General features: G+C 34.9%; 1 protein-coding gene and 1 pseudogene across 1 annotated transcript in view; one reads left to right on the forward strand and one right to left on the reverse strand.

The window, feature by feature from the left end:
- Nucleotides 1–23,565, forward strand: part of LOC102891957 (serine/threonine-protein kinase TNNI3K) — a 259,759-nt gene that overhangs the window by 96,311 nt on the left and 139,883 nt on the right. Inside the window, exons 12-17 of the mRNA XM_006919326.1 lie at nt 2,533–2,619; nt 3,164–3,220; nt 4,151–4,243; nt 4,325–4,382; nt 4,509–4,703; nt 5,439–5,543. Coding sequence (XP_006919388.1) covers nt 2,533–2,619; nt 3,164–3,220; nt 4,151–4,243; nt 4,325–4,382; nt 4,509–4,703; nt 5,439–5,543 — 595 coding nt within the window. The remainder of the gene's footprint in view (nt 1–2,532; nt 2,620–3,163; nt 3,221–4,150; nt 4,244–4,324; nt 4,383–4,508; nt 4,704–5,438; nt 5,544–23,565) is intronic.
- Nucleotides 11,365–11,483, reverse strand: LOC112485845 (annotated as a pseudogene).

The raw sequence follows: 23,565 nt of genomic DNA on the forward strand, positions 1-23,565 counted from the left end.
GGAATCTCATTTCAAAATCCTCAGGGACTCCAATGAATAATACTCTGAAAGTACAAATCATTACTATAACTGCATTAGGCGAATGACATAGCAGCCTCCTATTTGGGTAAAATATTTGGATGTAGATAGTAAATTCTTAGATGCAAGAAAACATTTTATTTAATTAGTGGAAGTTTGATTATCTCTGGACGTGTTCCATTAGTGTGCTCTGGTTATCTGGGTATATTCATTATCAGGAGTTTGGCTTACCAAGTCTATTTAGTGAGTTCCATCAGAGTGTTTTTCTGCTTAACCCCTTGTGGCCAAGTTTCAGAAAGCTGGGCCACAGTGATTTTCAGGTTTCTTTGCATACATTTTGGTAGTTTGTCAGAGCAGAGATAGCAGTGGAGAATTTCCTGTATGTGTGTGTGCCTTCGCCCACAGTTAGCAGGAGGTGGGAAATAGGCGGAGATGTCTTCCAGAGCTGAGAGAGCCTCTTGGCATTTCCCTGGCAGCCTCATGCTTATCATCAGCCAGAACCCAGGTTCTCATTAGGCTCCTGATGAAAAGCATCCCAAAGAAAATGCCAGCAAATTGTGCCACTCTGCTGGCAGGAAATTAAAACCGCTCAGAGCAAGTGCAGCCAAGAGAGCTATTGAAATGAAAGGTAACATCAAGGGTGTGATCACCGACTTACACAGGCGTTGAGGATTCAAGATGTGGCTTTCTGCTTCACTAGGGAGAGCAGTTTTCTCCTAGCTTGTCAGCCGCACTCAGTCCAACAGAGGAGCTGAGACAGGCGGAGAGGAGAGCTCAGTGAATTAAGTTTTGTTGTGCTTGACTAAATGCTTGGGGTTTGGGTTGTTTTCTTTCCCCCAAAGATGCCTCTGCTAGGAAAAACAAAAATAAGAAAAAAAAAGTTTTTTTCTAGTCTCAAACACTGAAAGACCAAAATAAGTAAATAACTCCAAAAGCACCACAGGTCCGACTACAGTTGGGACAGACAGTGTGTAAAAGAGCGAACAAAATTTCAGAACCTATGAATCTAGCAATGGGACAGATGAAGGGGTATTTTAATTCTAGCAAAATTTTTTTGTCAGTGGTGTTCCTTTTATCCTGAGGCTAAAACAGCCTTCAAAGATAGAGAGGAAAGGGAGGCAGCACCGACATACAAACAAAACATATTAAAATTTTCATCACATTGGGTGTGGTAGGCAGAGTAATGGACCCCTAAAGATGCCCAGGTCCTGTTCCTTGGAACCTGTGAGTATGCTGCCTTACATGGTAGAGGGGAATTAAAGTTGCAGATGGAATTAAGGCTGCTAATTAGCTGACTTTAACAGAGAGAGATTATTCTAGGTTATCCCAGTGGGCCCGATGAAATAACAGGAGTCCTTAAATGTGAAAAAGGGAGAAACAAGCTGATATGATGTGAGATACAAGACTCAGCCAGCCATTGGTGGCTTTGAAGAGATGGAAGCAGGGCTGCAAACCAAGGAATGTGGGTGCCTCTAGAAGCTGGAAAAGGCAAGGAAACTGATTTTTCTCTAGAATCTCTAGAAAGGAGTACAGCACTACCAATACCTTGATTTTAGCCTAGTGAGACCCATGTTTTGACTTACAACCTCCAGAACTATAAGATAATAAAATTGCATTGTTTAAACCACTCCATATGCATTAATTAACAACAGCAGTAATAGAAATGGAATATAATGGTATTTATAAAATTTATCTGAAGTTCCATAAAGAAGTTTCCAGGTTCCTTTACAATTCTTGGGGCAAAATAGTAAGACAAGAAAAGCAGTGAAAAGATCCAAAAGACATATTTATTCATCCAGCCTGGGACAGTAGAGAAGGCTCACCTGTTTCTTAAAAGCCCTCACTTTTCACGTTTCTTCAAAGGAACTCATATCACTTTTGCTCATGTTCTGTGGTAAGAATTTGTCATGAGATCACAATTGGATGCAAAAGGTATAGGGAACTGTTGTCCCTGGATGGGCAGTTATTCCCAGTGACAAAAATCACTTCATGAATAGGGAATACAAATATCGATAGGCAGCCAGCTGTCTCCTGCCACAAAGACTTATGTAAATTATCTTAGTGCTAAATTATGCTGTAGTTGCCAACCGAATGTAATGCTTAGCCACAGCAAATATGTCTCTCCTTCTGGTTATCACAGGTGCTTTTCACTCTTTTAATGGTCCCCTTATTATATATTCTCATAGCACTTGATGTTTCCTCATTTAGGAATTCCCATAATTCTTATTATTTGTTCAACTACACTAAGCTTCTTCAGGGTAGGACCATAGTTGCCTTGTTCACTGTGAGCAGCCATCCCCAGTACCTAACACAGTGCCTCATATGTAGTGGTGTCTTAATGAATTATTTTGAATGAATGAATAAATATACTAAATTTTTGTTGCAATATATTATCTCTTAAGATACATTCTGTGTTTCAAGCTATCTCTGATCATTTTTCAATTAGATGGTAAGCTTGAATAAATAAATCAAACAAAAATTAAGACCCTTTATCCTTTTTGTCATTTCATAAAGGACACGATGCAATTGTCACACTCCTGAAGCATTATAAGAGACCTCAGGATGAATTGCCCTGTAATGAATATTCTCAGCCTGGAGGAGGTACCCACTTTCTTATTCAGTTTTTGTTTTTAGTATAATATTGTTCCTGAAGGTAAACCTGTGTTTCTGTTACTATCATTCTGGGGTGAGGGAGGAGAGCATGTCAGATTAGCTTTATTTTAAGAGAACTGCCTGGGTGAGGCTGAAAATGTAGAAGCCTCCTCTTAGGCTATTTTCTAAGTCACTAATCTGCAGTTCCTCCAAGTTTAACATTCCTGAAACTGGATATTTATGAACTTGTTAATGACTAGGAAGGCCTGGGTAAGCTGAGAGCAGTCTTTTTCCATTTCAGTAAACTATTAAGTCAGGACAGAGAATACTCATATTCAGGTACAAATTAAATATGCTGGAGTCTGTTAGGCCTGGAATTTTTAATCTTTTTATATACTTTCAGTATCCAGAGAAAGACCCGTATTTAAGCTACAGTCTCACCTGTTTTTTTCAGCAAATTTCTTTGTCACCTGCTTCTTTTTATAATGTTGAACTTTTATGTAGACAACAACTGACTGCTACTTTAAATTCTATAATATAATTTGATTTCTAGATGGTTCCTATGTGTCTGTTCCATCTCCCTTGGGGAAGATTAAAAGCATGACAAAAGGTATTTCAATGTGGTACAATTATTATGCTTTATTACTAAGGATAACTATTATTTCAACTATGATAACTTCCTATTTTGTTTTAAATATTACAAATGATAACTATTTTGTAAGCATAAACAATATTATCAACATACCATTCTTTCCTTAACTAACCTCACCTACTGTACTATTTCACATATGCCCTCTCAGTTCAAATTTCATGAGTATTAAAGAAAGATCAAATTCTCATAGATATTTGTATTTTTAATGAAATGTAAATTATAAATATTAATATATTTGAGAATTAAGAATAGAATTGCCATAGATAAAAAAATGAAAAAAAAATTTTGAAAAGATTCCAAATGAGTAATATTTTGAGAACTGTTTTGAATATATGTTGCACACAGAAATTAATAGCATGGGATCAGGAAAGTAAAAAATATGATTTGACTGTAAATTTATATTTAAATATTTAGAATTTGAAGTCCTTCAAAATTATTTTTTGGTTTTGGATACTTCTTTTGAATGATTCACGTGTTTATTTTCTGACATCTAATTGATATCCCTTTGAGGGTTAGTTTATGGACAGTTGGCTAAGCCTATTGTGATAGGTTGCAGGGATTGACCAGATAAGACTCTTATCATGATGTGATATGAACTGTACTCCAGAGTTACTATGTCATGCAGACAAACTAGCTGTTGATCAGATCAGGAATAAACTCTTAGCCCTGATAAAAAATGGTTGGGTAACAGAGAGAGAGAACTAACATGCTTTTAATGCAAGGGGATAAAGATCATTTGTGATAAGGTTTTCGTATAACCAAATAGTCAATTATAGCTAGAAAATTAAATGTTACCAGGGAATGACATTTTTGGGTAAGCAAATTATATATGTACATGCATGTGTGCACTTATTTGTTAAAAAATAAAATAACAATTCCTGTTTGCAGAGAAGGCAGATGTCCTCCTCCTAAGGGCTGGATTGCCTTCACATTTCCATCTTCAGCTCTCAGAAATTGAGTTCCATGAGATTATCGGCTCAGGTAAACTAAGAAAATACTAGTCTGCTTTAGTTTAATGAGCTCAAGATAATGTATTTATTCATTTTTCTTAAATAATTTTAGGTTCTTTTGGGAAAGTATATAAAGGACGATGCAGAAATAAAATAGTGGCTATAAAACGGTAAGCAAGCAAATGAGATCTTTTAACATCCAACTGGAACTGTGAATTTTGAGAAGCGTATAAAGGGTAAACCCTTTGTTTTGATTTATCTGTTGACTGAAGATTTCCTGTTGCTATCATTTCTAGATATCGAGCGAACACCTACTGCTCCAAGTCAGATGTGGATATGTTTTGCCGAGAGGTGTCCATTCTCTGCAGACTCAATCATCCCTGTGTAATTCAGTTTGTGGGTGCTTGTTTGAATGATCCCAGCCAGTTTGCCATCGTCACTCAGTACATCTCAGGGGGTTCTCTATTTTCCCTCCTTCATGAGCAGAAGAGGTATGAGTCTCTTGGTCTGAGTTCTCATTTTACACATCATTGTAATTACCCTTGCAGTACCTCAGAGGCTTTCTGCTTTGATAAGACTTTACCTTTCTGAAATCTCTGGGTACTAGGAAATGTGGCATTTTAAAGATGGCTAATAATTTACGCCCAATAATTAGTGACTAGACTTCAGTGATTTCTCAATAGGAATTCAATTGAAGATAACAAATTCAAAAAATTTAAATTAGTAACTGAAGTTTATAATAATTAGGCTAAATTTGGCATACCAATAAAGCAGATATATGTAAACTCAGATAAAATAATTACCAGGGGTCTCAGTGTTTATTTTTAAAAGTTTTTTTAAAAAGAAAGGTCTTGTATAAGTCTAATGTGAATTCACTTCCTAGATCTGTGCCCACAATGATTAGAATGTGGTTTCACTCAGTGGTTAAAGTAGATTCCATTTTTATGTTATTACAAAGAAATTAAGTATAATACTACAAGTTTAAAATCAAGTAGAATATTTTAAATAAAAGAGATTGGTATCCCAATTGATCCATAATTAAATATTACCTGATGTAGAAAAGCTATTTTTCCAGATTTGTTGAATTTTTAGCTTAACCTTCAATAAAGCAAAAAAGGCTGAAATTTTACAGAATAACAAATCACATACACCATTGATTTCTTTTAGAAAGATATGGTATTGACGTTGACCATTTCATCCTCATTAAATGTATTTTTAAATTCCAGGATTCTTGATTTGCAGTCTAAATTAATTATTGCAGTAGATGTTGCCAAAGGTATGGAGTACCTTCACAACCTGACACAGCCAATTATACACCGTGACTTAAACAGGTATTTTTCCCCCTAAACAATGAACTTAGAATTGTGTTACTGACTAGGAGTCTAAGACAGATTTCAGCGAAGATACATTTTAGGTTTATTGCAGATCAGTGTTTTCTACTCTGTGGGTAAGTGGAGAGGCGATTTAAAGTTTTGTCATTATGTTTTATAGAAATAGAAAGCTGTGTAACTACCTCTCAGATATCTTTCAGCTCTATTAAAAATGTCCAGAAAGACAGTGGTATCTGTAAGATTCACCAGCTAACTAGTTGTTAGGTCAGTAAAGTCAGATCAAGGATTGAAACCAGTGACTGTTATAGAATGTCATGTCTCATGAAAGTCAGGTGTTATAGGAGGACCTGATACAAAATTATCTGAAACTATTTTCATGCTATTATTTTGGTATTTTTGTAATAGTAAATTTAGCCAAAATACAGCAGTTTTTAATGTGAAGATGTTTTCAGGTGAAATAGATACTTGAAACAAATATAGAACCAAAGAGTTCCAGGGTAGAATCCCAAGAGATTTTAAAGATATGTTTTCAAACAATGAAAGCTTTCTCTAAACAAAAGTCTTACAGGAAGGCCAATGTATAAAATGGAGTGGTTTTTGTTGAAGGCAGAGTATAAGGTAGAGAATCCTGTTTACTTACCATTTGCCACTCCCAAGGAGGGAGATTCCTAGACCACCTCCGTGGAATCCCAAAGGTACTGGGGAGAATAGCGAGATAACCACTGATTTAGTTTATGGAACAAATTAGATTATCGAAACCAATAACTTTCATTTCATGATTATTAGTAAAGTTCATATAGATCTTCATATTTTAGTAAAGGAGAAAAATACTTACCTAAATCTGTTTTAGGTATAAAATGCCAAGTTCTGTAAAAGGGATAGTGAAAATTTTCTATAAACTTTCAGAAAGAAGAGTATTAATTACTCCTGAGGACTTTAGAGACAACTTCATGGAAGAGGTGACATCCCTGAGGATGGATAGAATTTGGAAAAGCATCCTAGTCTTAGGGAAGACATGAAGAAAATAGAAATTAGGAAGTTAAAGGCATATAGAAGAACAATATAGTTTCATTTTAGTGAATGAAATGTATAAATACATGTAATATGTGAAGTAGACTTGGGGAAAATATTCAGAAAAATAAATTGGAACAAGAGCACAAAAATCAGTGAATGCTAGTCTATGGTAGATTAGACTTTGTTCTGTAAGCAAGGAGGCACTGAGGATGTTTGAGTTCCACAAATTTGGAACTGTATTAGTAAAAGATTAATTCAGCATCTTTGTTAAAGATCAACTAGAAGGAGAAGTCAAGAAACTGGTGAAGCAATTGTTGCAGAAATCTAGATGAGAACTAATGAAAAGCAGAATTTCATTAATGGCAGTGGAAATTAAAGGAAGAGGCAAATATGAAAGATAGGAGAGATAAAAGAAATTAGATATGAGGATGGTTGAATCTCGCATATTGGAATATATGTAGAACTCAACCTATATATAATTACTAGTTTTCAAATAAAAGTAATTCCTTCACTGTTATCTATTAGTTTTTTTACTGCTTTTAAAAACATGTTAATGAACATTTTTTCTTTGAGTTTCAGTAACAATATTTAGGAAACAGATTTAGGTGATAAAATAGTATAATGGAAACTAGAGATTTGTGAGTTTTAGGAGTATTATCCTGTCATCCCAAACATCTTTACATGTGGTATTAAAACAAATGAGTGATCATTGAAAGTTTTCTCTAGCTGTAACTCTTCATTTGTAGGGCGATCGAATGTTTGTTCTCTTTCCCCATGAGTAATTACAAGCTGTTACTGCCAAATTATAAAGCAGGACCAAAAATAATAGATTGAAAGTAAAAATAAACATTTTCTATATAACAGGTAGAAGTTTATATTTACCATTTTTCTATCTCTACTCTAACCTAAATGCTTAAATTACACCAAAATTCTTAAAATTTTATGAAACACTATTTCATAGGTGTCATCAAAATTATAAAGTCGCAAACTATTGCATTTATTATTTATGGATTACTTTTTTCTAATCTGGCAACAATATAACAGTTTTTCACATTAATGCAGATACAGCGTTGCATATTGCCCAAAAGAATCCTCCTCAGAGGGCCTACTACAGTCTGGTTGGGTACATAGAACATATGCCCAGAAAACAATTTAATTGCTATTTAAAGTAGAAAATGATAAAGAACCAAAATGACTAAGCAGCAGTTTTTAAAAGATTTCAAGTAAGTCAAACATCAAAGCAGAGTGGAGAGCTTCCTGGAGGATGTAACACTAAAACTACATTTTGCAGAGTAGGCCTGTATCTGTCCTCAGTCTCTTCATAGCATACTAATCCTTGCATTTCTGCCATACTTAGAAAGTTCCACTGAAAGAGGAAGAGGAAAAGAGACACATCAGAGACTGAGGAACTCAGACATGTTTGTATTTGTATTGAAATGACTTGTTTGCATTTTTCTCTCCCCTACCACTCTGAGCATGTCAAGGCTTCAGAGGCAGAGATCCTGTTCTTGTCATCTCAGAGATGTTCAATCAATGCATTTTTAAGGGAATCAAATTCTTGGGGCGTTTCTATGAATGTCATTTCAAGAAGCAATGGCCTAGTTGGTACTAGATAGCACCTAACTTGCCCAATACCTTTTATAGTTCAAAAGGAAATGTGCTATTTGAGTTTATTGATCAGCTCACAGTTTTTGGTTTTGTGGTTGTTGATTTATTTGATGAAAGGAAAGAACTCTGCCTTTTCCCCTGCAAGCTTCTTACCATACAGGTCTGAAAGTTAATTTCCATCTTTAGTATATACTAAAGAGGAGTTCAAGGAATGAGTAAGGAAGTAATTCTTTCCAATCATTATGAGAATGATGAAAAAACCTACTATTTATTTAGTACTTACACTGTGAAAGCTTGGCTAACCCCTTGCTATGTATCCTCTCATTTAATTCACAACAATTCTATACTATAGTTAATATCTCCATTTTACTGATGAGGAAACTGACTAAAGAGTCCAAGGGCACATCATTATAGTGTTCTTAATACAGTATTATGCTGTCCCAACAGCAACAAGAAAACCAAGTCAGAACAGAAAGATAGGAGGCTGCTGATATTGGATGAGCATCAGCCATATTTATGAACTTTGCGATTGGTATTTTAGACCTTAAGCTCGATTTCTGAATCCCAAACCTTTGATCATATTATTTCCTTGGGCTTCCGTGTTCCTGCTTTATTTCTTTTTCTATATCCCATATTCTGCTAGTGTGGAGCAGAGGTTGTATATGAGGCATGCAGATATGTGTTTTTGTTGTTGTTGTTGTTATTGTTTTGGGCCTATAGTGTTTAAATATTTTTTAAACATATAAAGCTGTAGGCAGGGATGTATTTTCCAATTTGCCATAGACCTTATCACCTAGCAACTTACCCACTTACACCTGGCCCAATATATACATTCACTTTGTGGCATTGGAGCTTGTAAAGCATGGTTTACAGCTAAAGGCTTTAAAGATTTTTACTTAATACTAGCAACTATCTTTGTTCTCCTGAAAAAGTACATTTTCCAAATTGTTTGACATCAAAACCAAAACATCACTGCAAACATATATGGATCAAATGAATGGTCTTTTTCCTGTATAAGTATATAGTATAGCAGCACCATAAAGAATCAAATAGTGATACTTCCATCACAGAGTGACCATGGCATTCCCATGAGATATGTACGTGAAAGCATTTTGTAAATTATAACACACTGTAAAAATTCCATTTGTTATTGCTATTAATCCCTCATTTTTTCTCTAATACATTGAGATAGAGAAACACTCCACAATATGCTCATACATACAGACATTTCTTTTTTATATAACACAACTAATTAATTGGGGGTGTAGGTCTAGATCTGAGAAAGATTCACTGTTCATTGAGTGTCATCTTATTTGGGTGACTATAAAGGAAAATAATTAATGATAGTTTAAAAATAGCCAATTTAGTGATGGCAAATGACAGCTAATTTAAAATGACAAAGCTGGTAAGGGCTAAAAGAATTTTAATTTTGAAGATGACATTTTAACTAAATTAGTGAAGATTTCAGAATGTATCAAAAAAATCATCGATAAAAAATTTTAATAGTTGTTTTTAAGTTGAAGTATGCCTTTCATTTGCCTTTCAATTGAACACAAAATATAAAAGCCCTGCATTTTTAGGGGAAAAAAGTAAGTACAAATAAATTATTAATTGTTTTTCTTAATTTCCTAACTGTTAGGTGCAATTGTATTCCTCAGTTTCCATTATAGAGTCCACTCTCAGTTATTCCATTCACTCGTGAATTTTCTAATAAGCAGTTATACAGAAAACATTTATCATTCACTGGCAAATACTATCTTGCAGTGAATTTTGAATACCAAATGCAGACCATTAATTGATGTATTATAATATTTATAGTAAGTCTTGAAAGAGAACCTGTTGAAACTTGTGAAATTTTTCACTACTCTACTTCTGTAATTCTCTAGCATAAAACCAGCCACAAGTGGCATTTTAAACTTGTCAATTTTTAAAATTTATTTCCACTTTTAAAGTCAGGTAATTAATTAATTAAAAATATTCGAATGCTTCATATGAGCCAGAGTCTCTGCTATGCCTGAGAATACAGCAGAGAATGAGAATGACAGACCATAGCACTTTTTCTAGCAGAGCTTAGAGTCTAATGAAGTATTTCCCCAAATGTCCCAATTATAAAAATTATCTGGGGACTATCATTTAAAAAAACCAAATAAATTCCAAGACTTTTCCCTTGAAAGCACAGATTGAGACTGTCCTAAAGTGGGCCTAGGCATCTATACTTTTAAACGAAATTGCCAGCTAATTCTTATGATATAGCAAGGAGAGTAAACATTGTTATAGAGTAGCAGATCTCAACTCTGGCTGCACATTAGGATCTGTGAAAGAACGATGAAAAAATTCCGATGCTACTTCAATCAGAATCTCCAAGAGTGGGGCCCAGGTATCAGATTTTTAGAGAACATTCCCGGTGATTCCAATATGCAGGGAGCATTGAGAACTATCTTCTAGTCTAATGCCAGTTACATCTCTTAACCATTTGCCATAGAATCTTATCCCTATATGTTGCCAGAATGGAGTGGGAATATTGGGGAATCAAGTCACAATGTAATTTCAAATGTTTTGAGAATTATTGCCCTGACTATAGTATTTATTCATACATTCAATAACAAATGTAAACAGAGATCCACAGACCTGTGGTACCTATGGCACAGAGTAGGTTCCAAGATCCAGCTGTTTCCATGGGAATTGTGCTATGTATAATAAGGCATTCTGGAGCATCTAATTTATAATTCATGATTGATATCAGAAAGTTCCCAGGAGTGTAGAATCTTCATAGGCAACCAAAATTTCAATATTGGACAGTAGCAGTACATATAGTTCGTATGGTTATTCAAGGCTATAAAATTCTGGAAGATTATAGAACTATATACAATTATAATCATCAATACACAATATACAAAGTGAGCATAAATAGGACATATAGAGAAAGAGGACTTAATGAGTACCTGTAGTTCTGAAATGTTTATGTTCAAAATTGTAATGTGACTTCTGATTTCTAAATTTAATTCCTTTTCATAAAAGTAAGCAGTTTCAATCTGTGTCAATTTCATTACTGCTGTGAGTAATGAAAAAAAAAAACTAAGCTATATAATTTTTCAAGATGATTTTTTTTTTTTAGGGGAAGCATCCCTTGGTTGACCTTACGGATTGCAAGAAACTTGTCAGCTTACAATCCTTTTTTAATTTTTTTTTTTATTTTTTACACCTACAGCACCTGGGCTTCCTAGGTGGTCTCCCATCCAAGTACTAACCAGGCCCGAACCTGCTTAACTTCCAAGATCAGACAGGATCAGGCTCATTCAGGGTAGCATGGCCGTAGACTCAAGATGAAATTTTGATTTGTTAAGGTAGGTTATCTGCTACAATAATAGGCCCCAAAATGTATATTACTTCAAGAACAAAGAAGTTTGTATCTTGATTGTATGAAGAAATAGGTTGTTGGGATAGTCCCTGTCCTTGAAGTCACTTAGGACCTATATTCAATATGTGGCTTCTGGAGTCTCCTTGGGGGTCCTCTTTATTAAAGTGACCATATATAGGACAAGAATATGTAAAATGTGAATGAAATTTCTATGAGCCAAGCATTAGAGTAGCATGCATCACTTTTAGTCACATCTCTTTGGCTAGAACTCAATCATATAGTCATGACCGACTGCAAGGGGTACTGGGAAATGTAATCTAGTTGTGCACCCAGAAGAAGAGGAAAAGAGTTTAGTGGACAGCTGGTAGTCTGTGCTACATTTACCCGATTTACACTAATGATAACAGGTACTTGGGTCTGGGTAAAGACAGTATTTAAAAAGGCTGGTCTAGATTATCATGAATCAGTTGCACAAATATAATGTTAATTGCATATTAAAATATTTAGTTTCTAAACAGTTTCATAATTTATAAACTAATACAATTAATTGGGAAATATAATGAAAGCTATTTAATAAAATATATATGAATTAATTTTGAAATACTTCTCGTTCACTTTTGTTAGCTATGTTAAAGACATGAGACCAGCTTTGGGAGTGTGGGACGTGTGTTCCTGAAACATCATTCGAGAGTAAAAACATGTACTGTAATAAGATATAATAGTATGAAATAGTCTATATAAATTCAAAAACTTAAGTCACAGCTTCCTGTGCTCTGTGTCAATGAAAACACACATGTACATATACACACAGTTTTCTGAGTGAAATTGAAACACAAGAAGACAATTATTCTATTCAGTAACCCGTTACACCATATCCAGCAGAAGTGGTTTCTCAACCATTTAATTCTATAAATTATTTTAATCCTACTAATTAGTTTCCCCAGGTGTTGATGTTCAGTCATGATTTTCATTCCCATTTCTGACATGCTCAGTCTCTATTTAAAGTCAATCTGTCTGTCCTCAGCTTTCTTAGGGAAGGGGAAAGTTTCCCCTCTCGCCCTCTTGAGTTCTTATGGCTGGACTAATAATAAAATTGACAAAAGACAAGATTAACAGGAGAAAAACAAATTTAATACATGTAAACAGACCATAAATGATGCTCAGAGAAATGATTAAAGCAGGCAGCATTTTATATTTTTTAGACAAAGAAAGCAATAAATTTGTGAAGATTTGGCAGGACAAAGAAAGTTAGATTTGGATGCTCTTTAGTAAGGAATCTAAACAGAGAGGGGGCTTGGGGCAGTAAATTAGTGATGAAGCTACAGGTTTTGTTTATAAAGGCTTATCTGCCCTGAATTCTTTTACTCAGGGTGATAAGGGTGTCTTTCTTAACCCATCCAACCCCTAAAGCAAGGAGGGTTCCTTACACAAGGAAGATTTATTTCCTGCATTGTAAGGAGTCAAAGAAAGGCCAACATGCCTTCTTACACTGGCTGTTTTTTCAAGTAACTTTAATTCAAAATAATTAATATGCCATTGTGGGATTTTCCTGGGCCCTAACATTTTCCTCTTCTGTAACTTCTGTGGAAGTTTCATACATTAGAAGTTGAGCTGGTTGATTGTTTCGTCTTATTGAACCAATCTCCTCAGAGTCCTGATAATAAGTCAGTTTGGTTAAATTTATTTTAGGAGGTGTTGATGCTGGTGGATTCCCAAAGTCGGGCCCATAAGGTGCAAGCAATCAGGTATTTAATAAGTGGCATTTCTGTGGAAACCAAAGGAAGGTAATGGTTTTCGTAGAAATCACCAGTCTGAGTCTGGAGGCAACCCATTGAGAGAAGAGATTTCTAGATATTGAGGTCAAAGCATCTTTTGTAGTTTGAAATGTCTCTGATGATGTCATCAGGTGTTCAGGTAGACTTTCTGAGGGGCTTAAAATATCAACAGAAATGAAGACTGTCTAAACACGAATAATGCTAACAATTTCTCTGAAACTTATATCAAGTTATTCAACTTCAGTTAACATGGCTTCAGAAGATGGAACAGTTTTGGTTCTCAATGATTTCAAGTGAGAAAGGTGGGAGAAAAATGGTCAACATTAGTTTGAAAAGTTGTAGCCAAATATGAGGGAACTAGAAGAATTTGGGATCCAGTGAAGTTACATGCAAGTAACAAAATTTCAAAAAAAAATTGATAGAACTAGATAGAATCTGATATCCTCAAATGTGTATTATAGCTTTTACTAAAGCACATTTTTTCTCTCTAAAATCACCCTATGTTTTACCAACAATAGCCAAATTAAGACTAAGTGATTTGAAAATAAATCTAGCTGCAATAAACTTGCCTTGATTATTTATACAAATGCAACAAGAATAACAATTGATTATATAGGCTCTTTTAAATCTGCTTTGCTAGAACTTTTCAAAAGGAATCTCCAGACTGAAATTTTAATAGGCTCCCAAGGCTAAGAAGCTAAGCCAACTATTTGTCATCAGATTTTACCTATTAATAACTTTAAATTTGGGTTCATTCCTCTCTTCTTAATGTCCCCAAAATATCATGAGGCTCTTGCATCTTCCAGGAAGTGACCTTCTTTACTCACATAGTAAGGTTGCTGGGAAGCCTGTAAGCAAGGTACCAGGCTGATATTTAAAAGGGGCTTTATTTGATTCTATAATGTCAACCTTAATTCCTTAAAGCTGTCTATCATATCTGAGTCTATATATATCTCTTTCAAACATGATATTCCAATATAAGCCTTGGTAAAATAACCATTTTCTAATTGTGTCTTATTACAAGAAGAACAGATTCTTAGTGAACTTATGCAAATAAAATATTGCCATGAAAATGTTAAGAGTCTTTGAATTTTGGCAGGATCAGGTAGGGAGATAAATGTTTCACTTCTATTTACAAAGGTTTAATTTACTAAATTGCTATAAGTCATAGGTAGCCTAAGGGGGGGAAAAAGTTTTCTTATATTTGGAAAACAAAGATTAAAGAACCAGTAATATTTCAAATAAAAAGCCAGAAAAATTATAATCATCCTAATTAATTAAGTCGGTCCCATGTATTAATTCTTATTCATCTTTATCATTTGTTAGCAGTTTTATGAATCAAGTTTTTGAGTAATGTTCTGTACATTTTTATCTAGTTTAGTGGTATGATCTGAAAGTTATTAGAAACCTATATTCTAGTATACTTTTCATGAATCTTATCAAAGATAAAGCACATTCATGAAAGCATCAGAGTAAAACAGTAACTGTGTAAATGACAGAAGACAAAATGACATAGTTAAATTTCTGATTACAATACAGTTGACAACAATATTTGGTTATTTCTGTTACGCACATTTTAAGATAGTGACTAGAATTATGACTGATAATATTATACCAGGACATTTCAGAGTTTTAGGAATTTCATATAATTTTTAGAACACTCATATTAATGCCATTCATCCTTGAAATATAACCTAAGAAGATGTATTATTACTTATGTGACTATGCTTCCCATGTAATTTAACATGCTAAATAAATATAAGTAGTTTAATATCTCCCTTTTTATAAAAAGAAAGAATTAATCCTTTGAAATGTTAGATGAGGTCAAAAAGGCTTCATTTAAAATTGATTGTGAGAAGTTTCAAAAAAAATATATCAAAAGGCTTTAAAGTACTTGGTCAAATAGGATCATAGGTCACTGAGAAACAATAGTTATCCATTTAATCATGGTGATAATTAAAGACTTTTCAGAAAAATACAAAAAGTTAAGTAGTTGTAAGCAAAATTTAGCTCTGTTAATATTAAGACCTGATAAAGACAATGTAAAGCTCAGTTGGTTACACAAAATCTTTGCTTGTTAGAAATATTTCCTTAAATCTCTATAATAAATTGCTTTACCCTTTCTCAAGATTCTTTTTTCATAAACCTTCTACAATTTTGTACGTTCATTTTAGTTAGTTTATATAGGCTTTTCAGCCCTAAATTCTTTTACTCTGGTGGCAAGGGTGTCTCTTAGCCCCCCGCACTTCCCCCACAAGCCCCCCAGAGCAAGAGGGGCACTTTCCACAGGGAAAATTTATTTCTTGCATTTCAAGGAGACAAAGAAGTGGCAACATATCCTTCTTGCACTGGCTGTTTTTCAAGTAACTTTAATTCAAAATAATCAATATTCCATTGTGGGATATTTTGGGGCTGTTTGCCCTGGACCAAAACAGCTCCTTGAACCTCCAGATAAGCAGAGATTTTTCTCTCTCAAATTCCTACATATTATTTAAATAGAAATTTACTATCTAAATCATCCTCATCTTCTCTCAATGTAGATTTATCCCTACCTCCTCACCTGATCCTCTAGTTCCCAGAGGGCCAGCTGCGTCTCAGTCACTCATCACATTTCATTTTGATTCATGTTCCTCATGCTGAACCAAAATTTTAATCCCCCTCCTCTTCCCCTACCCTACAGCTAGAATGTCCTTTAGTCCTGACTTGCCCTCCATTTGTACTCCAATGGAAATAGCTAAAGTTTCCTCCCAGGCCCAGTTAAAATGTTCTTTTTCTTCAGCTGTCTCCATTAGAACGTCTCATTTAATTTTAGTTGCAGCCACTAATTCTAAAAATAGCACTCTTACTTAACACCTCATTAAGTAAATTCCCTTATACATATACTCCCTTTAAATTAAAACAGGTATACTTAAATCAGAGAACCCATTCATTCTGCCCACACTATCATATTTCTCATACAAACCTGATCAAACCTGCTATCTCTGTAACTTTCATCAGAACCTTTGCCTCAATCATCCCAGTTAGATAAATACCTGAATCTCACATTTTAGAAGTGAGTTCTAATTTACCAAATACCATTTCAAACACTACACAAGATTATATGTGTGTGTGCAAAACAAATGTATCTGTAGGTATAACAGAATAGAAAGTCAGGTTTGGCCAAGAACAAGAATTCTGTGATACCAAAATTCACTTGATTTGACATATAAATATCACTACTCCACACTTGAACCTAGCCTCAGGATTTCTTATTCCAGTGCATTTTGTGGAGAAGTGGTTCACTCTGCTGCTTCTCTCCTTAATACAACATAGCCGTACCCTGAGAATTCCCAAAGCCAGAGAGACGAGTGTTTTTCCTGTAACAGTGTTACCTTCTCTCACCCAAGGACTGAGCTTGGAGTAGTAGAAGCGATGCCTCTCTTGATCTCCTGAAACCTTTCAAATACTTCCCTGTGACCAGTGGTGAACTTACTGGCCTGCAATTTTCTGGTGTTACTGGGTCCTTACGTTGCTATTTTTTCATTCTTTGGGGATACGACCTGTACAAAATCAGCTTTTGAAAATGTCAACAAAAGCTTTTCTCTCTTTGGCCTTGTTTCTCCTCTGCTCTCATTTCTTGGGAGGCAACCATGAGTGCCCCTCTTGGCACCTTGTCAATTTCCTGAGCAGCTGACCTTTCAATAACGATATTAATGCTGCCTTGTGGTTATCTGTGTATTTCTTAGTTCATCATTTTCAACCCTTGCTTGCTGAAATTCATTTATGTTGTTGTGTTCTTAAGATCCTGGAGTTTAACTGAGTGTAACCTGACTGGGGACCCAGAGCCAGAATTTCTAGCTAATAAATGATTAACGATCTTAATAAGTGGATATTTCTTTTTCCATTGATTTAATTTCCAATAACTATACCTTGAATTTGGCCTAGAAAAAGAGATACAGATAATTGTAAACTTTCTTGCTTAGTTTAATATTTTCCATTCTAAAATTCTCCCTTCCGGCCATAGGAGGAAGCAGCTTTTCAGATAATGCTAGTCTTCTCTTGGGATTGTAGAATGGAAATCTGTATGGTGTGGGCTACCATCCTACTGGAAGGCCACAAGATGAACCAATTGAGAGCATTGACTATTGAGCCAAACTGTGCAGGTTCAAATACCAGCTCCTATGTCCTTGGGCAATTAAAAACCAGTTTTCTAATATGTAAGATGCTAGTGATAATACCTACCTCACTGGATTTAAATGAGAAAATACATTACTTTTCATTATCATTCTTTTTCTTCTTTACTCTCCTCAAAGAATATTTTCACTGCTTAATATTCTTGGATGACCACATTTTTTTTTTTTTTTTTTTTTACTGAATTAAATGTTTCTAAGGTCCTGTCTCTCCTTTTGATTGTATCACCATAAACTTTGCTTCACGGTTCAAACGTGTGTCAGGGATTCAATCTGTCAAACCAGGTTTGTATAGACAAAGATCTAGAACAGAATTTGGATAAAAAACACAGCCGAGGTTGACAGAGTTATTTGATTATTCAAGATCCTTCTTGGTGATTCTTCATGCTAGGGCTCATTTGCAAAACTTAAGCATACAATTTAAATATGAGCCATTCAATTGTATGAATGTTGTTGGTAATAATAATGGTACAGAAGGGGAAGCATCATCAGAGGTACATACCAAAGATCATGCCAGGAAAAAGTCAGGTAGCAGAAGTCCTAGTGTTGCAGAGGATGTATGGGGCATCCGCATAGTTAGGCAAATTTCCTTCCCAGATTTTCTGCCCAGTAAGCTCGCCCAGTGAGTCAACTCAGCAGTTATCCTTCTCACTATAAAGAGCAGAGGATGATGTTTTCAAAGTTCGTGTTGAGAAAGTTGCCCCCTGCCTTTCCTTCAATAGTCAGAGAAAAGGAAGAATTCATCCCATCACAACTTCTTGATTCCCAAGAGACAATTTTTTTTATATATAGATACATTCCCTGAAAACAGCTAAGAGGAGCATATCCAGCCCCTGGAAATTGATTTATTTGTGAATTCTAGAACTACATCAAAGAGCATCAAAACTTGGAGAAAAACAACATATTTTCTTCAAGAGCAAACATAAAAACACACCAAGTTACATACAGAGAACCTCCTGCTGTTATGCTAACTAAAATTGTGTAGCCAAAAGGGAGTCATTTTTATAACTAAGCAAATTGTGCTGTTTGGAAAGGCTGAAAGTATACTTGCCATTTTAGAAAAAAATACAAATATTCTAAAATGATCCCAGTTCCCAATAAAAGGGAAACAAGTCTTATTAAAAGTTTTTTTCATTTTTTTTAGTTTTATCGAAATAGACAAATAGTTGATCATGTTTACAGTGTACAATTTAATGAGTTTTTTTCTTCAAATATAGTTGGCATACAATAATATATTAATTTCAGTTGTACAGCATAGTGATTAGAAATCTATATAACTCATGATGATCAGTCCACTAAATCTAGTACCTCTCTTCCCCCTTACCTATTTATTATAATATTATTGATTATATCCCTATGCTATACTTTCTATCCCCATGACTATTTTGTAATTATCCATTTGTACTTCTTAATCCCTTTACTATTTATCGCCGACCTCCCCATCTGGTAGTCCTCAAAATATTCTCTGTATCTATGAGTTTTTTCCATTTTTGTTATTGTTTATGTTGTTCTTTAGATTCCACATGTATTTGAAATCATGCGCATTTGTCTTTCTCTATCTGACTTACAATACCCTCTAGGTCTGTCATGCAATGTGTTTTTCCATCTCCTTCCTTTTAGTCTGTGTGTGTGTGTATGTGTATGTGTGCGTGCGTGTGTGTGTGTGTGTGTGTGTGTGTGTGTGTTTTAATCTGAAGTGAATCTCTTGTAGGCAGCGTATGTAGCGATCTTGTTTACTTATCCATTCACCACTCTATTTTTGGTTGGAGCACTTAATTCTTTTACATTTGGGGTACTTGTTAATAGATATTGCCATTCTTTTTTCATGTTTTTGATATATATTTTTTCTTCTTCTTAAAGAGTCCCTCCAACATTTCTTGTAATACTGGCTTGATGATGATAAATTCATTTAGCTTTTTCTTGTCTGGGAAACTCTTTATCTGTCCTTTGACTCTAAATGATAGCTTTGCTGGATAAAGTAATCTTGGTTGTACATTCTGGTTTTCATCACTTTGGATACTTTGTGCCAAGCCTTTCTGTCCAGAAAAATTTCTATTGAGAAATCATCTGCCAGTCTTATGGGAGCTCTCTTGTAGGTAACTAACTGCTTTTCTCTTGCTATTCTTAAGATTCTCTCTGTATTTAACCTATGGCATTTTAATTATGATGTGTCTTGGTGTGGGCCTCTTTGGGTTCATCTTTTTTGGGACTCTCTGAGCTTCCTGAGGTTGTATATCTGTTTCCTTCACCAAGTTAGGGAATTTTTCCATCATTATTTCTTCAAACAGGTTTTCAACTTCTTGATCTTTCTCTTCTCCTTCTGGTACCTCTGTAATGCAAATGTTCATTTTGTCCTATAGGCTCCCTAAATTATGTTTTTGGATTCTTTTTTCTTGTTGCTGTTCCGATTGGGTGTACCCCATCTTCTATATGAGTGATTCAGTCCTCCACTTTATATATTCAGTTGATACTGTCTAACATACTCTTTCATCTCAGATAATGTATTCTTCATTTCTGACTGGTTCCCTTTTATAATTTCCATCTCCATTTTTATGTTTTTTATCTCTTTGTTAAAGTTCTCACTGAATTCATCTACTCTTCTTCTAAGTTCATTGAGCATCCTTATAACCAGTGTTTTGAACTCTGCATCTGGTAGATTGCTTGACTCCATGTTTAGTGGAGTTCTGTTCTTTCATGTGGGACATGCTTTTGTGTCTCCCCATTTTGGCTGCCTTTCTGTGTCTGTCTCTATGTACTAAGCAAAGCTCCTGAGTCTCCTGGTATTATTAGCGTGGCTTTGTGCAGTAGGTGTCCCGTGGCATCGTCCTGAGAGAAGTCTAGCTGCAAGCCAAGTTTAGTCCCAGTCTGTGCCCCTCTGGGGCCACCTGGTGAGATTCAGCAAGCAATCCACAAATGCTGTGCTTATAGTTGCCTTAAGAAACCATGCCAGAAAACAAGGCCAGGTGCCACCAGTGCAGGGCTTGGAGCTCCTCAGAAAGGGACATAAGGCACACCAGGGATATCACTGGATGTCAAGAGACAATTTTTTAAAAATTCATGTTTCTGTACTTACTGTGTCACGGTTGTTATGTCACTTGACTTCTTTCTGTCTCAGGTTCTTCATGTGCAAATGAGATAATGATGTCTACATCTACCTGTTCACAGAGATCCTTGCAATGAGTTGGTATCAGGACAACGATACGTGGAGCACTTTAGAGAAAGATTCTACTAAAGAATTCCATATGTCATTTATATTAATCACATGAAACTGAATTGCCAGAAAGTCTCAGTGTAAGATTCATTTTGAATCCAGCTGCTGGATCTGTACTATTTATAAAGTAGTCTAACTTTATCTCCTCCCATCGAAGGTGAAAGTGTTGTGGTTACCAGATGGTGTGGGGAACAACACATTTCTTTTCTGAAAAGCTTAATAGTGCCTTGACCAGCGTGGAGAAAAGAGCATGCAAGCCGCTCAAAATGATTAGAACTCTTTAATCCCGGAGGGATGGTCTTTCTATCAATTACTTTTTAAGCCTTGTATGTGAAGAACTGTATTCTTGGTCACTAAGCCCTCATTTAATGGCTTTAGCAGCCTACAGAAAGTTAGTGAAAAGCATGCCTGGTGCCATAGATGAAACAGCATTAGAGCATTGATGATGTCTGGCTTCTTTTCTTTGGGGAGGGAAATCTCCTTCTAAATTCTTAAAATAGCAGTTGGCTTTCATTAAATCTATTCAGAGTTAAGGGTCTGAGGATCTTGAGTGACCCCTTTCTCTGGGAATGGAGCACATTTTAATAGGCTTTTTCCTGTCTACGGTCCCTGAAAGATTTAGCTTCTGGCAGGCCTCCTGAATTGCTGGAATTTGTAAAAGAAAGGATTGATTACATGTTTCTTCTAATTATTTCTTTCTATAATTTATTTCTTCCCATTTTATACAAAGAATGAGAAAGATATTCGGAGTCTTCTATTGAGATATGGTTGGCCTTAAGGGCAAACATTTTAGCATTGAACTTTTATTAACCTCCTCTGGGTTTGACAAAGTTTCTTCTTTTTGCTTCCTAAATATGAGGCTAAAGAGTTTGTTCCTCAGCATTGTTAGAAATGGAGAGAAAACAAAAGTTTGTTTTGTTTTTTTTATTTTGTTTTTTCAGTCGAATCACATCTACAGTCTCTATATGAAAAAGGTAAATTTGTTATAAGCCTTAACACATGCTGTTTGCTCTGATGGAAATATCCATCCCTGTCCCACCACCTTCCCTTCTTCCCCTTTATGCCTCTTCTGTTTCCTCTTTCAATATCACTTTTCTCCTGGCTAATTCCTATTCCTTCCTCCAGGAAGCCTTCTTACATGTTCTCATGGAACACCAATTTCTTGCTATCTCAAGGATAGCATTCTATTAACATTTTACATGTATTTGAATATATTTCCTACAATACACTAGGATTAATCAGGACAAGAGCTGTGAATTTTGTACCATTGTACCCAAATCCTAAGTACAGCGACTGGATCCTAATAAAAATTCAATTAATATATGTCATATGTGTGAATGAATTAATAATGTTTCAAGAAATATAAGAGTATCATATATTAGTGTTTCTTTGTGCCAGACATTGTGCTCAATGTTTCACAGGCATTAGCTTATTAAATGCTTATAACTCTATATGATGGCTTTTATAAACAGACAAAGGTAGAAAGATTGAAAGAGATCAAATTAAAAGGTGATATAGCTGGTAAGTTAAGTGACAGATCAAGATTATTATCCATGCTATATTGTCATATAGTCCAAAACATAGAGCCATATAGTAATTTAGTCCCATAAACCAGGAGCAGCTCTGACTGAAAAACAAAGCAATTATTTGTCAGATTGCCTTATCAAGGGAAACATAGTTCATAGAATTCCTAGCAGAAATGAGAAGGTAGTTTTCACTTAATATTGAACAATTCAGTGGCATTTAATAATATGAAAGTCAATCTTTTGCTCAATTAATACTGCTAATGCACAAGTCATTTACCTGGCTGTTTTGTGCTATACATAATTATGTGCATGCTAGTCACTAAAGTCTGTCTAAAAATAACAACAACAACAACAACAAAAATAAAAATAAAAATAAACAGTGGAGGAAAAAAATATATATAATCAGTTCCTGGACTGCTGATTTAGTCAGGTGAAAAGTTAGCCAAATAAACTGTTTTTGCAAGATAGACATAGCCCAAACTATCTGGTGATCCTGAAAAATACAATTTCCTGAAATTCTAATGATTTCTAGTCAGTACTGACCATGTAGATTTGAACCAGTACCTGTTTTTTTCTGAATTGATTGATTTTTCCTTCTCACAGCAACATTTTTATTTTCTAACCTGCAGCCTTTCTGTGCCTGACTGGAATATTTTTGCATTTGATTAATGTTTTCATTTGACTTTCAATGAGGTCTCAAAACAGTTTGGCTTGTCACAGTCAAATTATTTAAATATCCTCTGAAAAGAGTATGTGGGAACTAAAATCAGATTCATGTGAACCTTAAAAAACCAGTGGTGACATTTCCTGAACTTGTTATATTTTTATGTCAGAATTAATCATTTCACAATTTTGTTTTATGTTGATGCTCAGCTTCTTAAACGCAGAGATTATTAGATGCCTCAGTGGAAAAGTTTTAATTTTTAACTGACCTAGAAGTTATTCTCTGGCAAGGATTTGTGTTCCTTTTTCAAATATTTCTTGTGGTTTCAACAGCAAAATTATGCCTTCTACTTACATTAAAAACATTTTTTTTTGGGGGGGGGTTGGTTTCTTTAACACAAATACCTAAGTCATCCTTTTCATTTCCCAGTTACCTTTCACTCCTAATTGATCAGAATTATCCCAACTATGGATTTAAATATGGTCAGCTTTCTATCTACATTCAACTTATTCCATGTGAAGGAGTATATACCGTAAGATTTCATTTATATATAATTTTAGAAAATGCAAACTAATGTCTAGTGTCGTAAAGCAGATCGGTGGTTTCTGAGGGCCATACTAAGAGAGGTGTGAACTGCAAGGGGAGCCAGAAATTCTATTGGATGATAGAAATGTTTTGTATCTTGATCTTAGTTTCA

The sequence above is a fragment of the Pteropus alecto genome, unplaced genomic scaffold (assembly GCF_000325575.1).
Source record: "Pteropus alecto unplaced genomic scaffold, ASM32557v1 scaffold25, whole genome shotgun sequence".
Taxonomy (NCBI): domain Eukaryota; kingdom Metazoa; phylum Chordata; class Mammalia; order Chiroptera; family Pteropodidae; genus Pteropus; species Pteropus alecto.